The following is a 16,874-nucleotide window of genomic DNA, read 5'->3' on the forward strand; positions in this document are numbered from 1 at the left end:
GAGCCCAAGCCAATTAAATCTTTAAAGGAGGGGTCACCAACCGTTTTGGACCCATGGTCACATTTGAGGATTTGAGAATCTTCTGTGAGCACCACCACCACAAAATGGCTCCCATAATGGCTGCAGTGGGGGCCTGGGTAGTCAAAAGTGAGCTAAAGAAGGGCAGGGAAGAGAAATAGTGAGGCTAGAGGCTGGGAGGGAAAGGGGAATAGCAAGACAAAGCGGCAGAGGGGGAGAGAAAGAGCAAGGCTAGAAAGGAAAAGAAAGAAAAGTACCCTAACATTTTGCAAGACTTTCCTTTAAAAAAAAAAAATTTTTTTTTAAGTGGGCATGGAGGGGAGACCTTCCTAGGTGCCATTGGAGGTCCCCACAATCTCCACATTGGGAATCCTTGCTTTAAAGGACAAAATTAGTATATTCACTTGGACCTAGAAACCAACTGACAGCAAGTGAATATCTTTTAATAATATAACCAGGCCACCACATTATGCACTAACTGAAATTTCTAAACCATGTTCAAAGGGTAGTCCAATCTAAGGAGCTTTTTTATTACTAGAGATTACACATTAAGTAATTATGATGGTGATCTATGTGCAATGGAGTCTTTGCAATGTCCACTGAATGAAGTAGGAGGAAATGGAGAACTCCAGTAGATTCAAGACTGCAACACTCCGAAGCAAAAAGTGCCAAGAGGAGCTCAGCCAACACCCACCGCGACCAGCAGCCCAACAGGTTGTGCTTCCCCATGTAATCTTAGAAAAGGTGGCGGCATTCTATTGCTTTCCCCTGGGACGTTCCGCCAGACATGGCCTTGTTTGCTTTCCGGCTCGTTGGAGCGACACTTGGTCGCTGTCGCTTAACGAGGCTCTTGCTGACGCCTAGCCGTGCCGCCCGTCGCTGCGCAGGTTGGCGGCCGCAGAGCTCCGCGTTCTCCACTTCCCGTATGGAAGCTGGGGTCAAGTTTTCTCCCGCCGGCTGGACCTTCTTCGATGAGCCGGTGGTCATTTCGGTGGAGGGGCTGCGGCCCGAACAGGAGGTCACCCTCCGGGCGTCGCTCCGAGACGAAACCGGAGAGCTGTTCGATACGCGGGCCTTCTACCGGGCAGACATCGACGGTTATCTGGACCTGAGCCGCTCGCCGGCGCTGGAGGGCGGCAGCTTCTCCGGTCTAGAGCCGATGGGCCTGCTGTGGTCGCTGAAGCCTCAGAACCCTTTCAGGCGCCTGGTGAAGCGCGATGTGCGCCGCCCCTTGGTGCTGGAGCTGGAAGTGGTGGAAGGTCACAGCGCGTCCGGGCGCCTGCTGGCCAAGGGCGCCCACGACCGGGTCTTCCTGCGCGACGGCGTCCAGAGGATCACGGTGCGAGAAGGAAGGGTCCGGGCCACGCTTTTCCTGCCCTCCGGTAAGTGATCTATAAGGCTCCGGCCCCACCAACAGAAAACTTAAGAGCCTACAGCCGTGAAAACGCAAAGGCAGACTCCGATACTTAGGGTTAATAAGTCCCTGGTACGAGCCTCAAGACTTTCCACCTTACTCAAACATATGTCTGAATAGAAATGTTCCTCCCCTCCTCGCTCAGTCCAATAGGCTGTATATCCAACGTTAGTCTAATTTAAGTCCCATTAATTTCAATGGGCAGTATCCAAGGGTTTCATTACGCAAACTCAAGTAGCACTAGTGAAGCTCCGTCCAATCATTCTGTTGTACAAGGTTTTGTGCATTACGTTTGCACATTCGCTTCTGTTAGAGTCGCCTATTGCACTTTGTTCGGAGCTACATCATTTACGTGGGATGACATCCTGCTTACTGGATCTATTCTAAGTAGGACTAATGTTGGATGCTACTTGAAATATTTTGGTTTCGGAAGCACCAAAAAAAAAAAAAAAATCTAGTGGCACCGTCTATGATGGTAAGAATTTATAATTCTGGAAGAGTAACTTATGAGGTTGCTGTAATAATCCCACAAATGTCTGGTCTTTATGGTGGTGCTAAAAGCCAGACTTCCCCAACCTGGTGCCCCGTAGTTGTGTTGACCTATCGTTCCCAGCATCTCCCTGCCAGCACGGGATTCTGAGAGTTGTAGTCCAACAACTGGTGGGCACAACGTAGGGGACCGCTGGTGTAAGCGCTTGCAGGGTCGATCCCTCTTCTTCAGATGCAAAGGAATTTATTTATTTATTTATTTATTTATTACATTTTTATACCACCCAATAGCCGAAGCTCTCTTTCTACGAGTCACTAGCCCTGCTTTTATTTCTTCGCTTGAGGCATTTGGGTTAGTTTTAACAACAATTCAGCTGGTACCTCTGCTGTGAGAAATCTTTGTGTCTCCTCTTCTCTACTTTTGACATGCTATGAATAGACTACATGTACCCTATTATAAAGGATTCTGCTTTACTGGTGCTCATCATTCAGTGTGTCCTCCTATTACATGCTTGACACAGTAGTTGTGTGTTGGGAGGTGTGTGTTTTGGGTTTTTTAACAGGATGGTGATTCTAAACAGGTCTAAATAAAAATTGTGACACTTTCTTTATGTCTTCTATAGGTGATGGCCCCTTTCCTGGAGTTATTGACATTTACGGAACTGGAGGAGGGCTTCCTGAATACCGAGCATGTCTGTTGGCCAAACACGGCTTTGCCATGTTAGCATTGGCCTATTATGGGTATGAAGATCTTCCTAAGAATATGAAGGAATTCCACTTGGAGTATTTTGAAGAAGCCGTAAATTACATGCTGAAACATCCAAAGGTAGGGCCATAAGTGTGAGTATACTAATGCTGGGGAAAGCCATGCAGAGCTTGAGCTTAAAAACATTTGATTTTACCATGGCCTTCTCATTATGAGTATTCTTATTGCTTCTGTTGTTGTTCTTGCTAGTTTTAATGGTTTTATTGTTTTAATTGCTATTTTATTATGATTATATTTTTATTTCTTTTAATATTTTAACTATTTTAATGTATTTTATTGTTGTAAGCCACCTTGTAAGGACTTCTGCTTTGAAAAGCAGCCTAGAAATGTTTTAAATAAATAAAATATGGACGTTTACTCAGTCAGAAGTGCTTTTTACTGAGTTTAGTGAGGCTTACAATACAGACTGTACCCTTGGGTAGGATAGGATTCCATCCTAGGGCTTCAATCACTTATGGAGATCGTGCTTTTTTGAATTCAGTGGGTCTTACTTCCAAATAAGCATGCATAAGGGCAGGTGGTTTTGTGAGCATTCCTGTTGTTTCCTTTTTAATTTGGCAATTATGTTTATTTCATTTATAATCTCTCTTACATTTGTGATTTGTTATAAGGCTGTTAAAACTATTCACAAAACCACTATATCAGCTTAATTGTGCCAAATTTCTGGGCGCAAAGATTACTGCAGACGCTGACTGCAGCCAGGAAATCAGAAGACGTTTACTTCTTGGGAGGAGAGCAATGACAAATCTTGATAAAATAGTTAAGAGCAGAGACACCATACTGACAACAAAGGTCCGCATAGTTAAAGCAATGGTATTCCCCGTAGTAACCTATGGCTGCGAGAGCTGACCATAAGGAAAGCTGAGTGAAGGAAGATAGATGCTTTTGAACTGTGGTGTTGGAGGAAAATTCTGAGAGTGCCTTGGACTGCAAGAAGATCAAACCAGTCCATACTCCAGGAAATAAAGCCAGACTGCTCACTTGAGGGAATGGTACTAAAGGCAAAACTGAAGTACTTTGGCCACATAATGAGAAGACAGGATACCCTGGAGAAGAGGCTGATGCTAGGGAAAGTGGAAGGCAAAAGGAAGAGGGGCCGACCAAGGGCAAGATGGATGGATGATATTCTGGAGGTGACAGACTTGACCTTGGGGGAGCTAGGGGTGGCGACAGCCGACAGAAAGCTCTGGCGTGGGCTGGTCCATGAAGTCACGAAGAGTCGGAAGCGACTGAACGAATAAACAACAAAATAGACTAGAATATTTTACAATGCTTTCACAACAGGCTGTGCCATTTTTTCCATGGGGGAGGGATTTCCAGAACTGAGCAGCTGCTAAGATTGAGCATTTCCCCCATTGTAGAGACTTGTTGTCCATGTGGTATAGTGCAGAGGGCACTGTCTCAGTTCTAGAGATCAGTTGTGAAGGATGCTTACCATTAGGTAAACTGGGCCTTATTTTATGCCTGTTTGGGTGAGTCTTGTGATAGGTAGAAGTATACATACCACGGTATTTATATTCTGGGAGCCCTTTTGGTTTTGATTCAAAAATGTTAACTAAACTGAACATTGATACTTCCCATACCTTTTTTCTGTTAATAAGAATGTCACATGGTTGTTTGTACTGCTCTAATACTCTGAACCTCATTTCTAAGCTCCTGAAACAGAACAACAGTGAAAGGGTTAAGGACCATAGCAACTAATTTCTTTCCATTTCTGTTAGCTGAATGGATGCAAGGTTAACTAAAGTGGGGAGACCTCAGGCAGTCACTGTAAGAAAAGGCAATGGTACGGAAAAGTAAAATGGTCCTCTGCTTCAAATTCTAACCTAACTAGGGATGAAAAGCATGGGCAGTATAGTCACATGGTGGAAGGCATAGATTAGATGTACTCCTGTGCCTGTGACAAAAGACTCTGATTTCCCTTTTCTTCTTTCCTCTCCTTCAGGTTAAAGGTCCAGGAGTTGGGCTGCTTGGACACTCCAAAGGGGGTGATCTCTGTGTTTCCATGGCCTCTTTCTTAAAGGGCATCACTGTGACAGTCACAATTAATGGCTGTATAGCCAATGTAGGCGCAACACTGCACTATAAAGATATCACCATTCCACCCCTTGGCTTTGATGTAAAGCGGGTCAAAAAGAACAAGAGTGGGTTATTTGACATTACTGATGCCCTGGACAACCCACTTGAGGATCCTGGCCGCCAGAGCTTTATTCCACTGGAGAAGGCTGAGGGACGCTTTCTTTTCATTGTAGGCCAGGATGATCGTAACTGGAAGAGTGAATTCTTTGCTGTTGAAGCTTCCAAACATTTGCAGGCTCATGGAAAAGAAAAACCAGAGATAATTTGCTATCCTGGAGCAGGACATTACATTGAACCACCTTATACGCCAATGTGCCCAGCTTCAATGCATCTCTTGGTGGGCAGCCCAGTAGTCTGGGGAGGGGAACCCAAGGCTCATGCTGTCGCACAGGTGGATGCCTGGCAGCAGATTCAAAACTTCTTTCACAAACATCTCAATGGTAAACAAGACAAAATACTAAATAAGCTGTGAGAGCATTGGTTTTTAGAAGATAAAAAGTTGTGTGAATGTTTTGCTAAACAGAATTTTGGGAATGAAAGAAAGCTTGGAGTTGACTGATGTATGTGTGAGGGGGGGTGCAGGGGCGCACATGCAAGAAGACTCACAAGTGATGGGGTCCATACCTTTTTCTTTTTTCTTTTTCAAACATTGTGCCTAAGCTCTTTATTCTGTACTGGTGTTTTGTAGGCTGGGCACTCCATGCCAGTTGCACCACCAAGATGAAAAATGGCAGATTCAGATATTAACTTATAGACAGAACAAACTAATCCTTCCTCTACTCCATGTATACATAGATGGGGCTGCAGTTTGACCCCTATTGTATTTTAATAAAAGAATCTCATGCAGTTATTTTGGACATAACTGAATCAACTGATTCTATTAGTAGCTGAAATTTATACAAAATCCAAGAGTAGGAATGTGCTGCCTTTTTCTCATATTTTCCCCTCTTTTCCTGAAAAGAATAACATGTTTTCCATCCTTCTGCTACTTTTTGTGGTTGTATAGTGTGCACCCGCAAAAAGAACTACATGAGTAAGCACTTCAGTTTCCTGTGTAAAGTGGAAGGTTGGGATGTTTATTCATTTACTAAATCTGGTGGGGAGAGCTGTATGCTGGCATTTTAAATAGAGCCTTTTCTGATCGGCAGATCTGCTCTAACCCTTAAGTGGGAGCAGAACTGTTAGCTGGGAGAAATATATTTCAAACCTAAAGCTTGGTCCCTCCTTACCAGGAGATGTTCTCATGAGTAACCATTCTAGACTGCTACTTTTGACAGATTGGGGTGCTTATTCAAGAGCAGACCCAATTGTTTTCATGATGCCTATTCAGATACTGCACAGAAGTGGCCTTATTTGGGTTATAGCATAAAGTAACTTCATCAGATTTTCCTTGGATATATTCCATGGGGGGAAGCTGGTATGTTCAAATTACATTGAGGATCACACTACCAAACTGTTCTGTGTAGTGAAAAGAGTTTGGAAATGCCATTTTTAGAAGTGCTGTACTTTGCTAGAAGAGGTAAACTGCCTAGGCGCTAACAGTGTTATAAGGTTGGATCAAACTTTTCCTTTCTAGTTGCAGTTCTTGTTAAAATCTGCTGCAATTTAATATACAGACAACAGTCTGTATGTTCTCAGGCTATAAAGTTGAGTGAAGAATTTATAGAACTTCTGTTTGTCATTTAGAAGTGTTTGCAAATCTAAGCTGGTACTATCTAGTTTAACTCAATTTTGTATACTGATAAAAATGTTTGAACTGAATTACGCACTGTTTTCATTAAAGATTTAAAAAATCATTTACGATTTTAGATCTACCTATACAAGATTATATTAATCTGATGAGAAGTAATGTGGTATTATGTGATCCAACCACTGCCCTATACTTCTACCAATATATCCTTACTCAAAAATAGGGTTTTGAGTGCGTGCTCATCTCCCATCCAAAATTCCTTCAAGAGAACAAAATCATCACATCCTTCAATAATATTTAATTCTCTCAAAGTTAAGTACGCAGTTTTGTGAAGGTGCTGCAGTTCATTAATCTGCAGTCTGCATCATGAGCTTCATGATAGGAGTTTGCACTTGCTCCCTTGCTCTTTTTTTAAAAACAGAAAGGCTGCAGAGTATTGTTGGATTGTTTAATAGCACCACAAATAAAAAAGCTGTCCCTATAGTCACACTAAAGTCTTCATCTTTCGTAACTTCAGTTCTATTTACTAAACTGATGTACACCTGACTTCTGTTAGGCTCTTTCCCCACAATCTTTCCCTTCCCACCCCTATTATTATTATTATTATTATTATTTATGTAGCACCATCAGTGTACATGGTGCTGTACAGAGTAAAACAATAAATAGCAAAACCCTGCCGCATAGGCTTACATTCTAATAAAATCATAATAAAACAATAAGAAGGGGAAGAGAATGCACCAAACAGGCACAGGGTAGAATAAAACTAACAGTATATAAAAGCCATTTTTCCATATACTTCTCAAATACTGCTGTAGTTGTGGGCACAACACATTTCTAAGTATTTAAAGCACAATATTCTGTAGCCTTCCCTGATGGGGCAGCAACTATTGCTGTGATGGTTGCTAAGTCAGTTTTAAAGGCATCAAACAGAGAGGGTCTGTGAAAAGAATGAAAAACCTTTCTAAAATGGTTGTCCAAGAATTCAAAGATAGCTGCTAAAGAAATACATCATTTACCACATACAAGCCAACAGCTGAAGGTGCTCTATCAAGGTTATATATGAAACACAGAATGAATAATTTCTGATGAAGCTCATTGCTGTACCCACCACGATGTCTTATTTGCCAGTCTCAAAACAATTCAAAGTACTCTTAGGCAGGGATAACCAGATAGAAGAGTTGAAATTCTAGAAAATGTTTGCATTTAATGACACACTTAGTTGCACAAGATTTCAGGAACATCATACTGAATACCAGAAACAAGGGTCATTTAGGAATTGAGCATTTATTTATTTTTAAATAAGGCAGGAATGTGTGCATATTTCTAGACTTTTAGAAATAAGATATATCAGATACAGAGAACCATACTTTGTTTAAAGGGCAGGGCAGGGCAGGGCAGGGCAGGGCAGGGCAGGGCAGGGCAGGCAAAGAAGGAATATAATGTTAGTAGGAACCCAAGTGTTCATGAGTGAGTACATGGAGGGAAGTGATTTTATGGAACACAGGAAAACTGAAATCAGGGCAGCAGCAGAGTTCATTTATAGTAAGAGTTGCACAATACTATGTGCTAATTCTAAATGGGGCAGCTGTGATAGTGTGTTGCAGCATAAACAGTCTTATGCCACCCTAAAGACGATTTCATGTGTCCTTGGAAGTGGGCTTTTGTTCATGCAAGTTTATGTAACAATAAACATAAGAGCAATGCTGGATCGGACCAAGGGTTCATCTAGTCCAGCACTCTGTTCACACAGTGACCAACCAGCTGTTGATCAGGGACCAACAAAGCAGGACACAGTCCCACCCATATTCCCCAGCAACTGGTGTATATAGGCTTACTGCCTCTGATATTGGAGGTAGCACACAGCTTTCACAACTAGCAGCCATGGATAGCCTTCTGCTCCAGGAATATATCCAACCCCCTTTTAAAGCCATCCAAATTGGTGGCCATCACCACATCTTGTGGCAGTGAATTCCATAGTTAAACTATGCAGTGTGTGAGTACTTCCTTTTATTTGTCCTGAAGTATCCACCAATCAGCTTCATGGGATGACCCCAGGTTGTGGTATTATGGGAGAAGGAGAAAAATGTCTCCCTATCCACATTCTCCACACCATGCAAACTTTTGTACACCTCTATCAGGTCTCCCCTTAGCATCCTTTTTTCCAGGCTAAACAATCCAAGCTGTTGTAAACTTCTCTCATAAGAGATGCTCCAGTCCCTAGTTGCCCTGCCCTTTTTCCAGCTCTACAATAACTTTTTTTTAGGTGTAGTGACCAGAACTGTACACAGTATTTTAAGTGTGGTCACACCATAGATTTGTATAAAGGCAGTATACTGGAAGTTTAAGTAAAGTTAGTTAAAACAGGGTACTGCTGGGTCACTACAGGTCACTGCTGGGCTGAGTTGAGAACTAGCATTTCTCTTCAGAAAACCTAACCCATAACCACCGTAATTCACACAACCGTATTTATCACACGAACCGTAACATTGGAATGGTGTTAATTTTCCGGTGCGTGCGTTTGTATTTCCCCTCCTCGGGCTCCTTTCTGATTCGAGGCCGAAATAACTCCCCAGTCCTGAATCGTGTTCTCCGAGATCGATTTATGCAGCCTTTTTCCTTTTCACGTGGACTTGCTTGCTTGTTTTCTCTTCCTTCCCTCCACTTTGCTTCCAGTTCAGGGCAGCTCGCTGACACTACACGAATATCAAACGGATCCGATCAGCTCAGCATGTGGCGAAGGGTCACAGCCAGGGTTTGGGGCGTTTCTCTGCAGTACTTCGGGGGCCCGACGACCTACCCCTTTGGGCGGGTCTCTCTCAGAGGCCACAATAGAAGAGGGGTGGTGACAGTCTCTGTCGCCCCCGCTGCAGGTTTGGCAGATCAGCCCGCGAGAATTTCGGTGTGGGGGCTTATGCCTTTGCAAGAAGTGACCCTTAGGGCTCTAGCGACGAATGAACAGGGCAGCCTCTTTGATTCCTGTGCCCACTACCAAGCGGATAAGCAGGGGGAGGTAGACCTGTCCAAAGATGCCTCCAAGGGAGGTGACTACGTTGGCTTGGAGCCTATGGGGCTGTTTTGGAGCCTCTCCCCTGCTTCCATGGAGAAACCCTATCAAAGGCTCGAGCCCATGAACGTGAAGAAGGAGCCCATGAAAGTGGAGATGTCTGTGCACCGGGGGTACAGCCAGCCCGGTGCTATACCTGGAGAGGTGCTTGCCAGAACGAGCGTGGAGAGGTGGTTCAGCCTTCCTGAAGTGAGAAAGATTAGGCTGAAGGAAGGTGTGGTAAGAGGCAGCTTGTTCCTCCCCCCAGGTGAGTGGGATAGCTTTTGCATTGCGGCAGGGGAGGGGCGGATTCAGGCTGCTTATCAGACCTGAGCAACCAGTTCTCTCCTATCTTGACAACCACAGTGTTTTTTGCAGTCCCAGCTAGGCAGGAAAAAGAAAAAAGAAAAATTACCAATGACTAAGTGATAGTGGGCAATCATAGGGGGCTGGTGGGCTCTGTTCATCATCAACCAGAGGACTAGAGCTAAAACCACTCCAAAGCACAAAGGGTTGCGTATAAATTGTAGAGAACACTGGTTTATGCTTTGGACTCAGTATGTGACACATGTAAAAGAATATTAGCACAGCAGTAGAAAAATATAGTAGTGTTATAGGAGGCATGGTTATTCATTTTTACACGGAAGTTAAAGAATTAAAAAATATATATTTGGTTGCAATCCTATACATACTTTCCTGGGAGTAAGTCTCTGGCCTTCCTTCTTCTCACATCAGCCCGTTGGTTTCTGTTCACCACTCTGCCGCAAAGATCATCTTCTTAGCACGCCGCTCCGACCATGTTACTCCGCTTCTGAAATCTCTTCATTGGCTTCCAATTCACTTCAGAATCCAATATAAACTTCTCCTGTTAACCTTCAAAGCTTTTCACGGTCTAGCTCCTTCCTATCTCTCCTCTCTCATCTCACACTATTGCCCCGCTCGTGCTCTTCGCTCCTCTGATGCCATGCTTCTCGCCTGCCCAAGGGCCTCTACTTCCCTTGCTCGGCTTCGTCCATTTTCGTCTGCTGCCCCTTACGCCTGGAACGCTCTTCCAGAACATTTGAGAACTACAAGTTCAACCACAGCTTTTAAAGCTCAACTAAAAACTTTTCTTTTTCCTAAAGCTTTTAAAACTTGATGTTGTGCAGACTTCTACTGTTACTTTCTACTGTTAGTTTTTCCCTACCCTGTGCCTGCTTACCCTTCCCTGTACCTGTTGGCATTCTCTTCCCCTCCTTATTGTTTTACTATGATTTTATTAGATTGTAAGCCTATGCGGCAGAGTCTTGCTATTTACTGTTTTACTCTGTACAGCACCATGTACATTGATGGTGCTATATAAATAAATAATAATAATAATAATAATAAGTTCCACTAAACTCAGTTGGACTTCCTTCTGAGTAGACATGCATAGTATTGTATTTTAAGGACTCAATGCTAGCTATGTTTAGATGGGGAGGGGGGAGTCCTACCACACACAGTATTCCCCAGCTGGCCATGCCGACTAGGGAATGTTAGGGAGTGCAATACTATGCATGTTTACACAGCTTTTTCTGTTTAAACATACACAGGATGGCACTCTACGACTACCATCCTAGATTTTATTACATTTCTATACTGCCCAATGTTGTCGACTGAATCAGCTCCCTGTGAGTAGCCACACATACAGACAATAGAAACACTCCAGGTGGTTTGAAAGAAAACTTTACTTAGCAACATTTAACTTATATCCTACAATGGGAGGGCTTGGTTCCCCCATTGTGGTCAGCACACCATGCAGGTGGGTAAAACAGCAGAAATAGGAAGAAGGAGGGAGGAGACAGGAAGTAGTAAGACAAGCATTGTAGCGATCCCCTCCCACCCTGTAGGTGTATGTTAACCCTTTAGCCTCTTATCAGTGACCTGTAGCCTGAGTTCTGCTAACACCCGATAGCCAAACCTGTCTGGGCAGTTCAAAACAATTAAAACAATAAAATACAACATGATAAAATACAATATAAAGGTTTAAAATAAAAATAAAATCCAAAATAAAACTAGCAGCAATGCAAAGATTAAAAATACAACAACAGATTTAAAACATAAGAAACTGAAAGACTATAATGCCCGGAAAAATAAGGTCTTCATCTGGTGCTGAAAACAGCACGCCATAGGTGCCCTGCGAGCGTTTCTGGGCCTGTTCTACACTTATATACAAATTTACCTGGGAATAAGTTCCATTGAAATCAATGGAGCCTACTTCTGAGTAGCCATGCACAGGAGTGTGCTGTAAAACCATTTTGTTTCTCTTTTCTCCCCCAAAGATCATAGAATCATAGAACAGCAGAGTTGGAAGGGGCCTACAAGGCCATCGAGTCCAACCCCCTGCTCAATGCAGGAATCCACCCTAAAGCATCCCTGACAGATGGTTGTCCAGCTGCCTCTTGAATGCCTCTAGTGTGGGACAGCCCACAACCTCCCTAGGTAACTGATTCCATTGTTGTACTTCTCTAACAGTCAGGAAGTTTTTCCTGATGTCCAGCCAGAATCTGGCTTCCTTTAACTTGAGCCCATTATTCCGTGTCCTGCACTCTGGGAGGATCGAGAAGAGATCCTGGCCCTCCTCTGTGTGACAACCTTTTAAGTATTTGAAGAGTGCTATCATGTCTCCCCTCAATCTTCTCTTCTCCAGGCTAAACATGCCCAGTTCTTTCAGTCTCTCTTCATAGGGCTTTGTTTCCAGACCCCTGATTATCCTGGTTGCCCTCCTCTGAACACGCCCCAGCTTGTCTGCGTCCTTCTTGAATTGTGGAGCCCAGAACTGGACGCAATACTCTAGATGAGGCCTAACCAGGGCCGAATAGAGAGGAACCAGTACCTCACGTGATTTGGAAGCTATACTTCTATTAATGCAGCCCAAAATAGCATTGGCCTTTCTTGCAGCCATATTGCACTGTTGGCTCATATTCAGCTTGCGATCTACAACAATTCCAAGATCCTTCTCGTTTGTAGTATTGCTGAGCCAAGTATCCCCCATCTTGTAACTGCATTTGGTTTCTATTTCCTAAATGTAGAACTTGGCATTTATCCCTATTAAATTTCATTCTGTTGTTTTCAGCCCAGCACTCCAGCCTTTCAAGATCACTTTGAAGTTTGTTTCTGTCTTCCAGGGTATTAGCTATCCCACCCAATTTTGTGTCAAAATATGTAATCTGTTTATATTTTGGAAATTTAATAATGTTGGTTGGAGACTTTTTTGTTAAATTGTTGTGAAGACTGTTCCAATAAAAAAAAAATTTTTGGAAAAATAACTAAGGTCTTACTCTGTACTATATATTTTTCCGATGTCTTGTCTCAACAACATTGTTCTCTATCTGCTGTCATTAGGGGATGGCCCTTTTCCAGGAGTGATAGATATGTTTGGTGATGAAGGTGGGTTAATTGAATTCCGATCCAGCCTTCTGGCTACTCATGGCTTTGCTGCTCTTTCCCTGCCATATTTTAATTTTGAGGATCTCCCCAAGGTTATGGAGGATTTCCACCTTGAGTACTTCGAAGAGGCAGCCAGATTTCTGCTGCGCCACCCAAAGGTGAGTGTGGAGAGGAAACCTTACCTATGTGCACACATACCTGTTTTCTTAGATGTGGAAGAGATTAGAATTTATATCAGTGACACTTTGAAAGAACATAAGAGCTGTGCTGGCCTAGTTTAGCATTTTGTTCACCCACAGTGGGCAACAAGATGCCTCTGTGAAGCCCACAAGCAGAATGATAGAACTTTTGTTTTCCCCAGCAAAATGATATTGAGGGCCATACTGCCTTTGATACTGGATTTAATATATAATCATCATGGCTAGTAGCCATCGATAATTTTATTTTCATAAGTTGACATTTTCATTGAGCTATCCATCAAAACCGCAAGGTCTTTCTTACGCCAGTTCAGATCTTATCACTGTATATGTGAAGTTAGGATGTTTTGTTCAATGTACCATCATTTTACACTTGCTTACACTGAATCACATTTGCTATTTTAATGCCCATTCTCCCAATTTGGAGAAGTCCTTTGGAGGTTCTTCACAATCCTTTTTGTCTGTTTTGTTTTAACCACCCTAAATAATTTGGTGTTGTCAACAAACTTGGGTTACCCCTAATTCTATATCACCCTAACACCAGACACAACACACTAGGTCTTTCATTCCTTTAGGAAATATTAGTTTCTGATTTCAGTTCTTGAACACACTGGTTGAAGAAATCATAGGGAATACTAATGATGAATTTCTCTGGGAATCTAATTATGCTGTTCTAGAAGAAACTGGGTTCTATAACTCATTGCTGGGATATGCTTTGGAAGAAGGTTTAAAAGTTGTGTGTGAGGGAGGGGATATACTGCTTTTATTTTTAAAATAATAGCCTTCATATAAACATAATAGACTGCATTTATGTCAGTTTTTGAATCTATGCATTTATGTCAGTTTTTGAAAATATCATTTTTAATATTATTGTAATTGTAAATTTTGTATTCATTTGTGAGTCCAGTGTGTATATTATTCTCAGAGAAAACTAATAATTTGACCACTATTTCTATACAAATTAACTAGATAGGCCTCATGGCACATATTCATGTTCTCTCTTTGCTTCCCTTCTATAATTTCCACCCCTGCCGTTCCATTCCTGAAGGTCAAAGGACCAGGAATTGGTGTTGTTGGAACTGGGAAAGGAGCAGAATTGGCATCTTCAATGATGACCTTCTTGCCTGAAGTGGTGGCTGCTGTCTGCATTTCTGGCTGCAGCTCTATCACAGCCAGTGCCTTGCATTATGGTAAACTTACTCTGCCTGGACTTTGCTTTAATATGAGCAGAGTTAGTATTTCTGAGAATGGTGTGTTTGATATTTATGAAGCCTTGGATGACCCAATGGATCCAGCTAATTCATGTTGCCGCATCCCCATAGAGAAAGCAGACGGCCACTTCCTTTTTGTGGTAGGGGAGGATGACCGCAATTGGAAGAGTTCTTCGTATGCTGAGATAGCGACTGAGTGCTTACGCCAGCATGGGAAGGACAATTATAAACTCTTGAGTTATCTTGGAGCAGGCCATCGAATTAATCCATCTTTTTCCCCAGTTTGCCTGATAGCTTTGGACCGTGTTCTAGGGGTGCCTATCCTAGGTGGTGGAGAGCACAGAGCTCATGCGCACGCCCAAGAACATTCTTGGGGGAAGATTCTCGAGTTTCTGCACTTCCACTTGAGATGAGAGGAGTGACAAAATAAATGAACACTGAGAGAGGATGAGAGAAAAGGTGCTAAAAGCTACTAAAATGTTACTCAGACTGAGAAAAAAGAATGGAAAGAGCTGGAATATGTTATATATGGATTAAATTACCATCAAAGTGGATGACAAGATAGGATTGGACTATTTCAGGGTGGAATGGCCAGAGGTGTGCTTAAAAGAAATTAACTTGGCGTACTGAATGAAGAATACTAATGATGAAAACATGTGTGTGGTATATGAATGCATGTTTCCTGGTACAGAAATTGCTTGGGACTGTTGAACCATAGGCCTTGCTTAAGTTAACCTATTTGGAGCTGTAAATCCTGGCCAAATCCTACAAAATTAAAGGTGGAGCAGCACAGCAAATAATACTTACAAAATGGTAAACAACCAGCTTACTCTTCAACACCAGCTAAAGGCCCCTGCCATCTTGAAATCTCATATCCAAAATGTGTCTGGAAATTGTTTCCAGAATATGACTTACCTCCAGCAAACACAGCCAATGTCACTACTTGAAGAAAAAGCCAGAGAGCTGTTTAAACCAGGCAGAAAACAACTAGAATCATGCACAGCCTGACCTTAAATTGCAACCCACCATTGACCATGCCAATCAGGACTGTTGTGGGACTATACATCCTTGCTTTAAACAGAAATTGTGTTCCACCTAATGCAGAGGGATAGGATTACCATTTGTCTAACACTGGGGCAAGGAACCTACAGCCATAGGCGGCCCTCTGTCTAATTTCATGTGGTTTACATTATCTGGTTCTGCATGTGGTCATGACAAATCTTGTCTCCATGCCACCCTTCAGGGAAGCGCTTCTTATTTGACTTGTGTGTGTGGTTCCTTGTATTAGAAGTGGGTATTTTGTTCTTATGAAGTGGGCATTTTGTCCTTATGATGGTGTACTTAAATGTTGGATTTTTATCACCCCTGGTAATGTTATATCCTTATAACTTCCTCTGGCATTTCTGTCTTGGATTGCCTGTTTTAAGCTAACAGTGATTTCTGGTTTAGCCAGGATTTTCAGAGTATTTTTCTTTCGCCTTGCTATTGGCCTCTTAACCAGATTTTAGCAATGCAGATAGTCTTGGCTTCAGGTTTTACTTTTTTTGTAAGGGAAGAACTCTAAGAAGGAATTCTGATCTGGATTTCATGGCTGAGCATATGGCTGGAAGAGGATAAATTAAAATACACATGGTCTTTGACTACTTGAAGCAATCAAAGGATGACCCTCACAGCAATACATTATAGTAGGGCTGGAAATGTGAATGCCTGGGGGAAAAACCGAAAAAAGGGGGGGGGCTGGGCCTTTCCCATTCCCCGCCAGACTTTTTCCCCACCCCCACAAATTGGAAAAACTGAAGAATTTTGCATTGTAAAATATGAATAATTTTTTGAAAAAAATGCTTAAGACAAGGTAATAATATATTGCTACAGTCTTCACTCCACTCAAATGACTTCTAAAAACTACATCATAGAAAAACTTTTATAGGATTACTAGAGATATAACATTTCTGGAATGTTTGCAGCTATGAGGGGAAAAGTTTTTTTAAAAAATATTCTTCCATTCCTTATTAAAATTATTTATCTAATCTTTTACATTTTGGGATGCTCCAAGTCATGCTCACCATATCATAATACATGAATAAAATATGCATTCGTGACAGTTTGGGTTTTGTTCTATAGAGTCTTGTCTTTGTGGACTTGTTCTGGTTATTGCTGTAGTAGTCAGTACAAGTAGATCTAAATTAAACATGTGAGAGAAACACTGTAAACTATCTCAATATTGCCACTGCTACAAAACAACATGTAGGTTAGCTCACCCTTGTTTCTTTTTCTTTTTAAGAAAATAACTTTGAAGTTTGGGTCTATGAAACACACTGCCAAAGTTTTTAATGAAGTTCTTATTTAGACCTCAAGGTTACAGAATGCTGCCTCAGCTATAAAACCTTTAACCACTACTCCCAAAATAAACCCACTCTACCTAAAATAAATATAACCTGGTTCCTATGGGATAGGCATGGGATTGACAGCATTACTAAAGATAAAAGAATGAACTAAAGGTTTTTATTAAGGTAAATTATTTACAAAAAGGAATAAAATGACACTCTTCAAATAACAGGT

General features: G+C 42.1%; 2 protein-coding genes across 2 annotated transcripts; both read left to right on the forward strand.

The window, feature by feature from the left end:
* The first annotated feature begins 743 nt into the window (after nt 1-743).
* LOC134392892 (acyl-coenzyme A thioesterase 1-like) lies at nt 744-6,543 on the forward strand. The gene is made up of 3 exons (XM_063117638.1): nt 744-1,400; nt 2,545-2,747; nt 4,633-6,543. Exons 1-3 carry the CDS (start codon nt 806-808, stop codon nt 5,236-5,238), a joined length of 1,404 nt encoding a protein of 467 aa, XP_062973708.1. The 5' UTR covers nt 744-805; the 3' UTR covers nt 5,239-6,543.
* A 2,597-nt stretch (nt 6,544-9,140) lies between these two features.
* On the forward strand, nt 9,141-16,592 carry LOC134392893 (acyl-coenzyme A thioesterase 1-like). Its single transcript, XM_063117639.1, has 3 exons — nt 9,141-9,767; nt 12,863-13,065; nt 14,153-16,592. Exons 1-3 carry the CDS (start codon nt 9,185-9,187, stop codon nt 14,726-14,728), a joined length of 1,362 nt encoding a protein of 453 aa, XP_062973709.1. The 5' UTR covers nt 9,141-9,184; the 3' UTR covers nt 14,729-16,592.
* The last annotated feature ends 282 nt before the right edge of the window (nt 16,593-16,874 follow it).

Source organism: Elgaria multicarinata, chromosome 2, assembly GCF_023053635.1.
Source record: "Elgaria multicarinata webbii isolate HBS135686 ecotype San Diego chromosome 2, rElgMul1.1.pri, whole genome shotgun sequence".
Taxonomy (NCBI): domain Eukaryota; kingdom Metazoa; phylum Chordata; class Lepidosauria; order Squamata; family Anguidae; genus Elgaria; species Elgaria multicarinata.

What these genes read in the sequence shown, in the direction of transcription:
- LOC134392892 (XM_063117638.1), top strand. Translation starts at nt 806, where the DNA reads ATGGCCTTGTTTGCTTTCCGGCTCGTTGGAGCGACACTTGGTCGCTGT. An exon ending in CACGCTTTTCCTGCCCTCCG is followed by an intron (nt 1,401 to 2,544) that starts GTAAGTGATCTA and finishes TGTCTTCTATAG; the next exon opens with GTGATGGCCCCTTTCCTGGA. An exon ending in ACATGCTGAAACATCCAAAG is followed by an intron (nt 2,748 to 4,632) that starts GTAGGGCCATAA and finishes CCTCTCCTTCAG; the next exon opens with GTTAAAGGTCCAGGAGTTGG.
- LOC134392893 (XM_063117639.1), top strand. Translation starts at nt 9,185, where the DNA reads ATGTGGCGAAGGGTCACAGCCAGGGTTTGGGGCGTTTCTCTGCAGTAC. An exon ending in CAGCTTGTTCCTCCCCCCAG is followed by an intron (nt 9,768 to 12,862) that starts GTGAGTGGGATA and finishes TGCTGTCATTAG; the next exon opens with GGGATGGCCCTTTTCCAGGA. An exon ending in TTCTGCTGCGCCACCCAAAG is followed by an intron (nt 13,066 to 14,152) that starts GTGAGTGTGGAG and finishes CCATTCCTGAAG; the next exon opens with GTCAAAGGACCAGGAATTGG.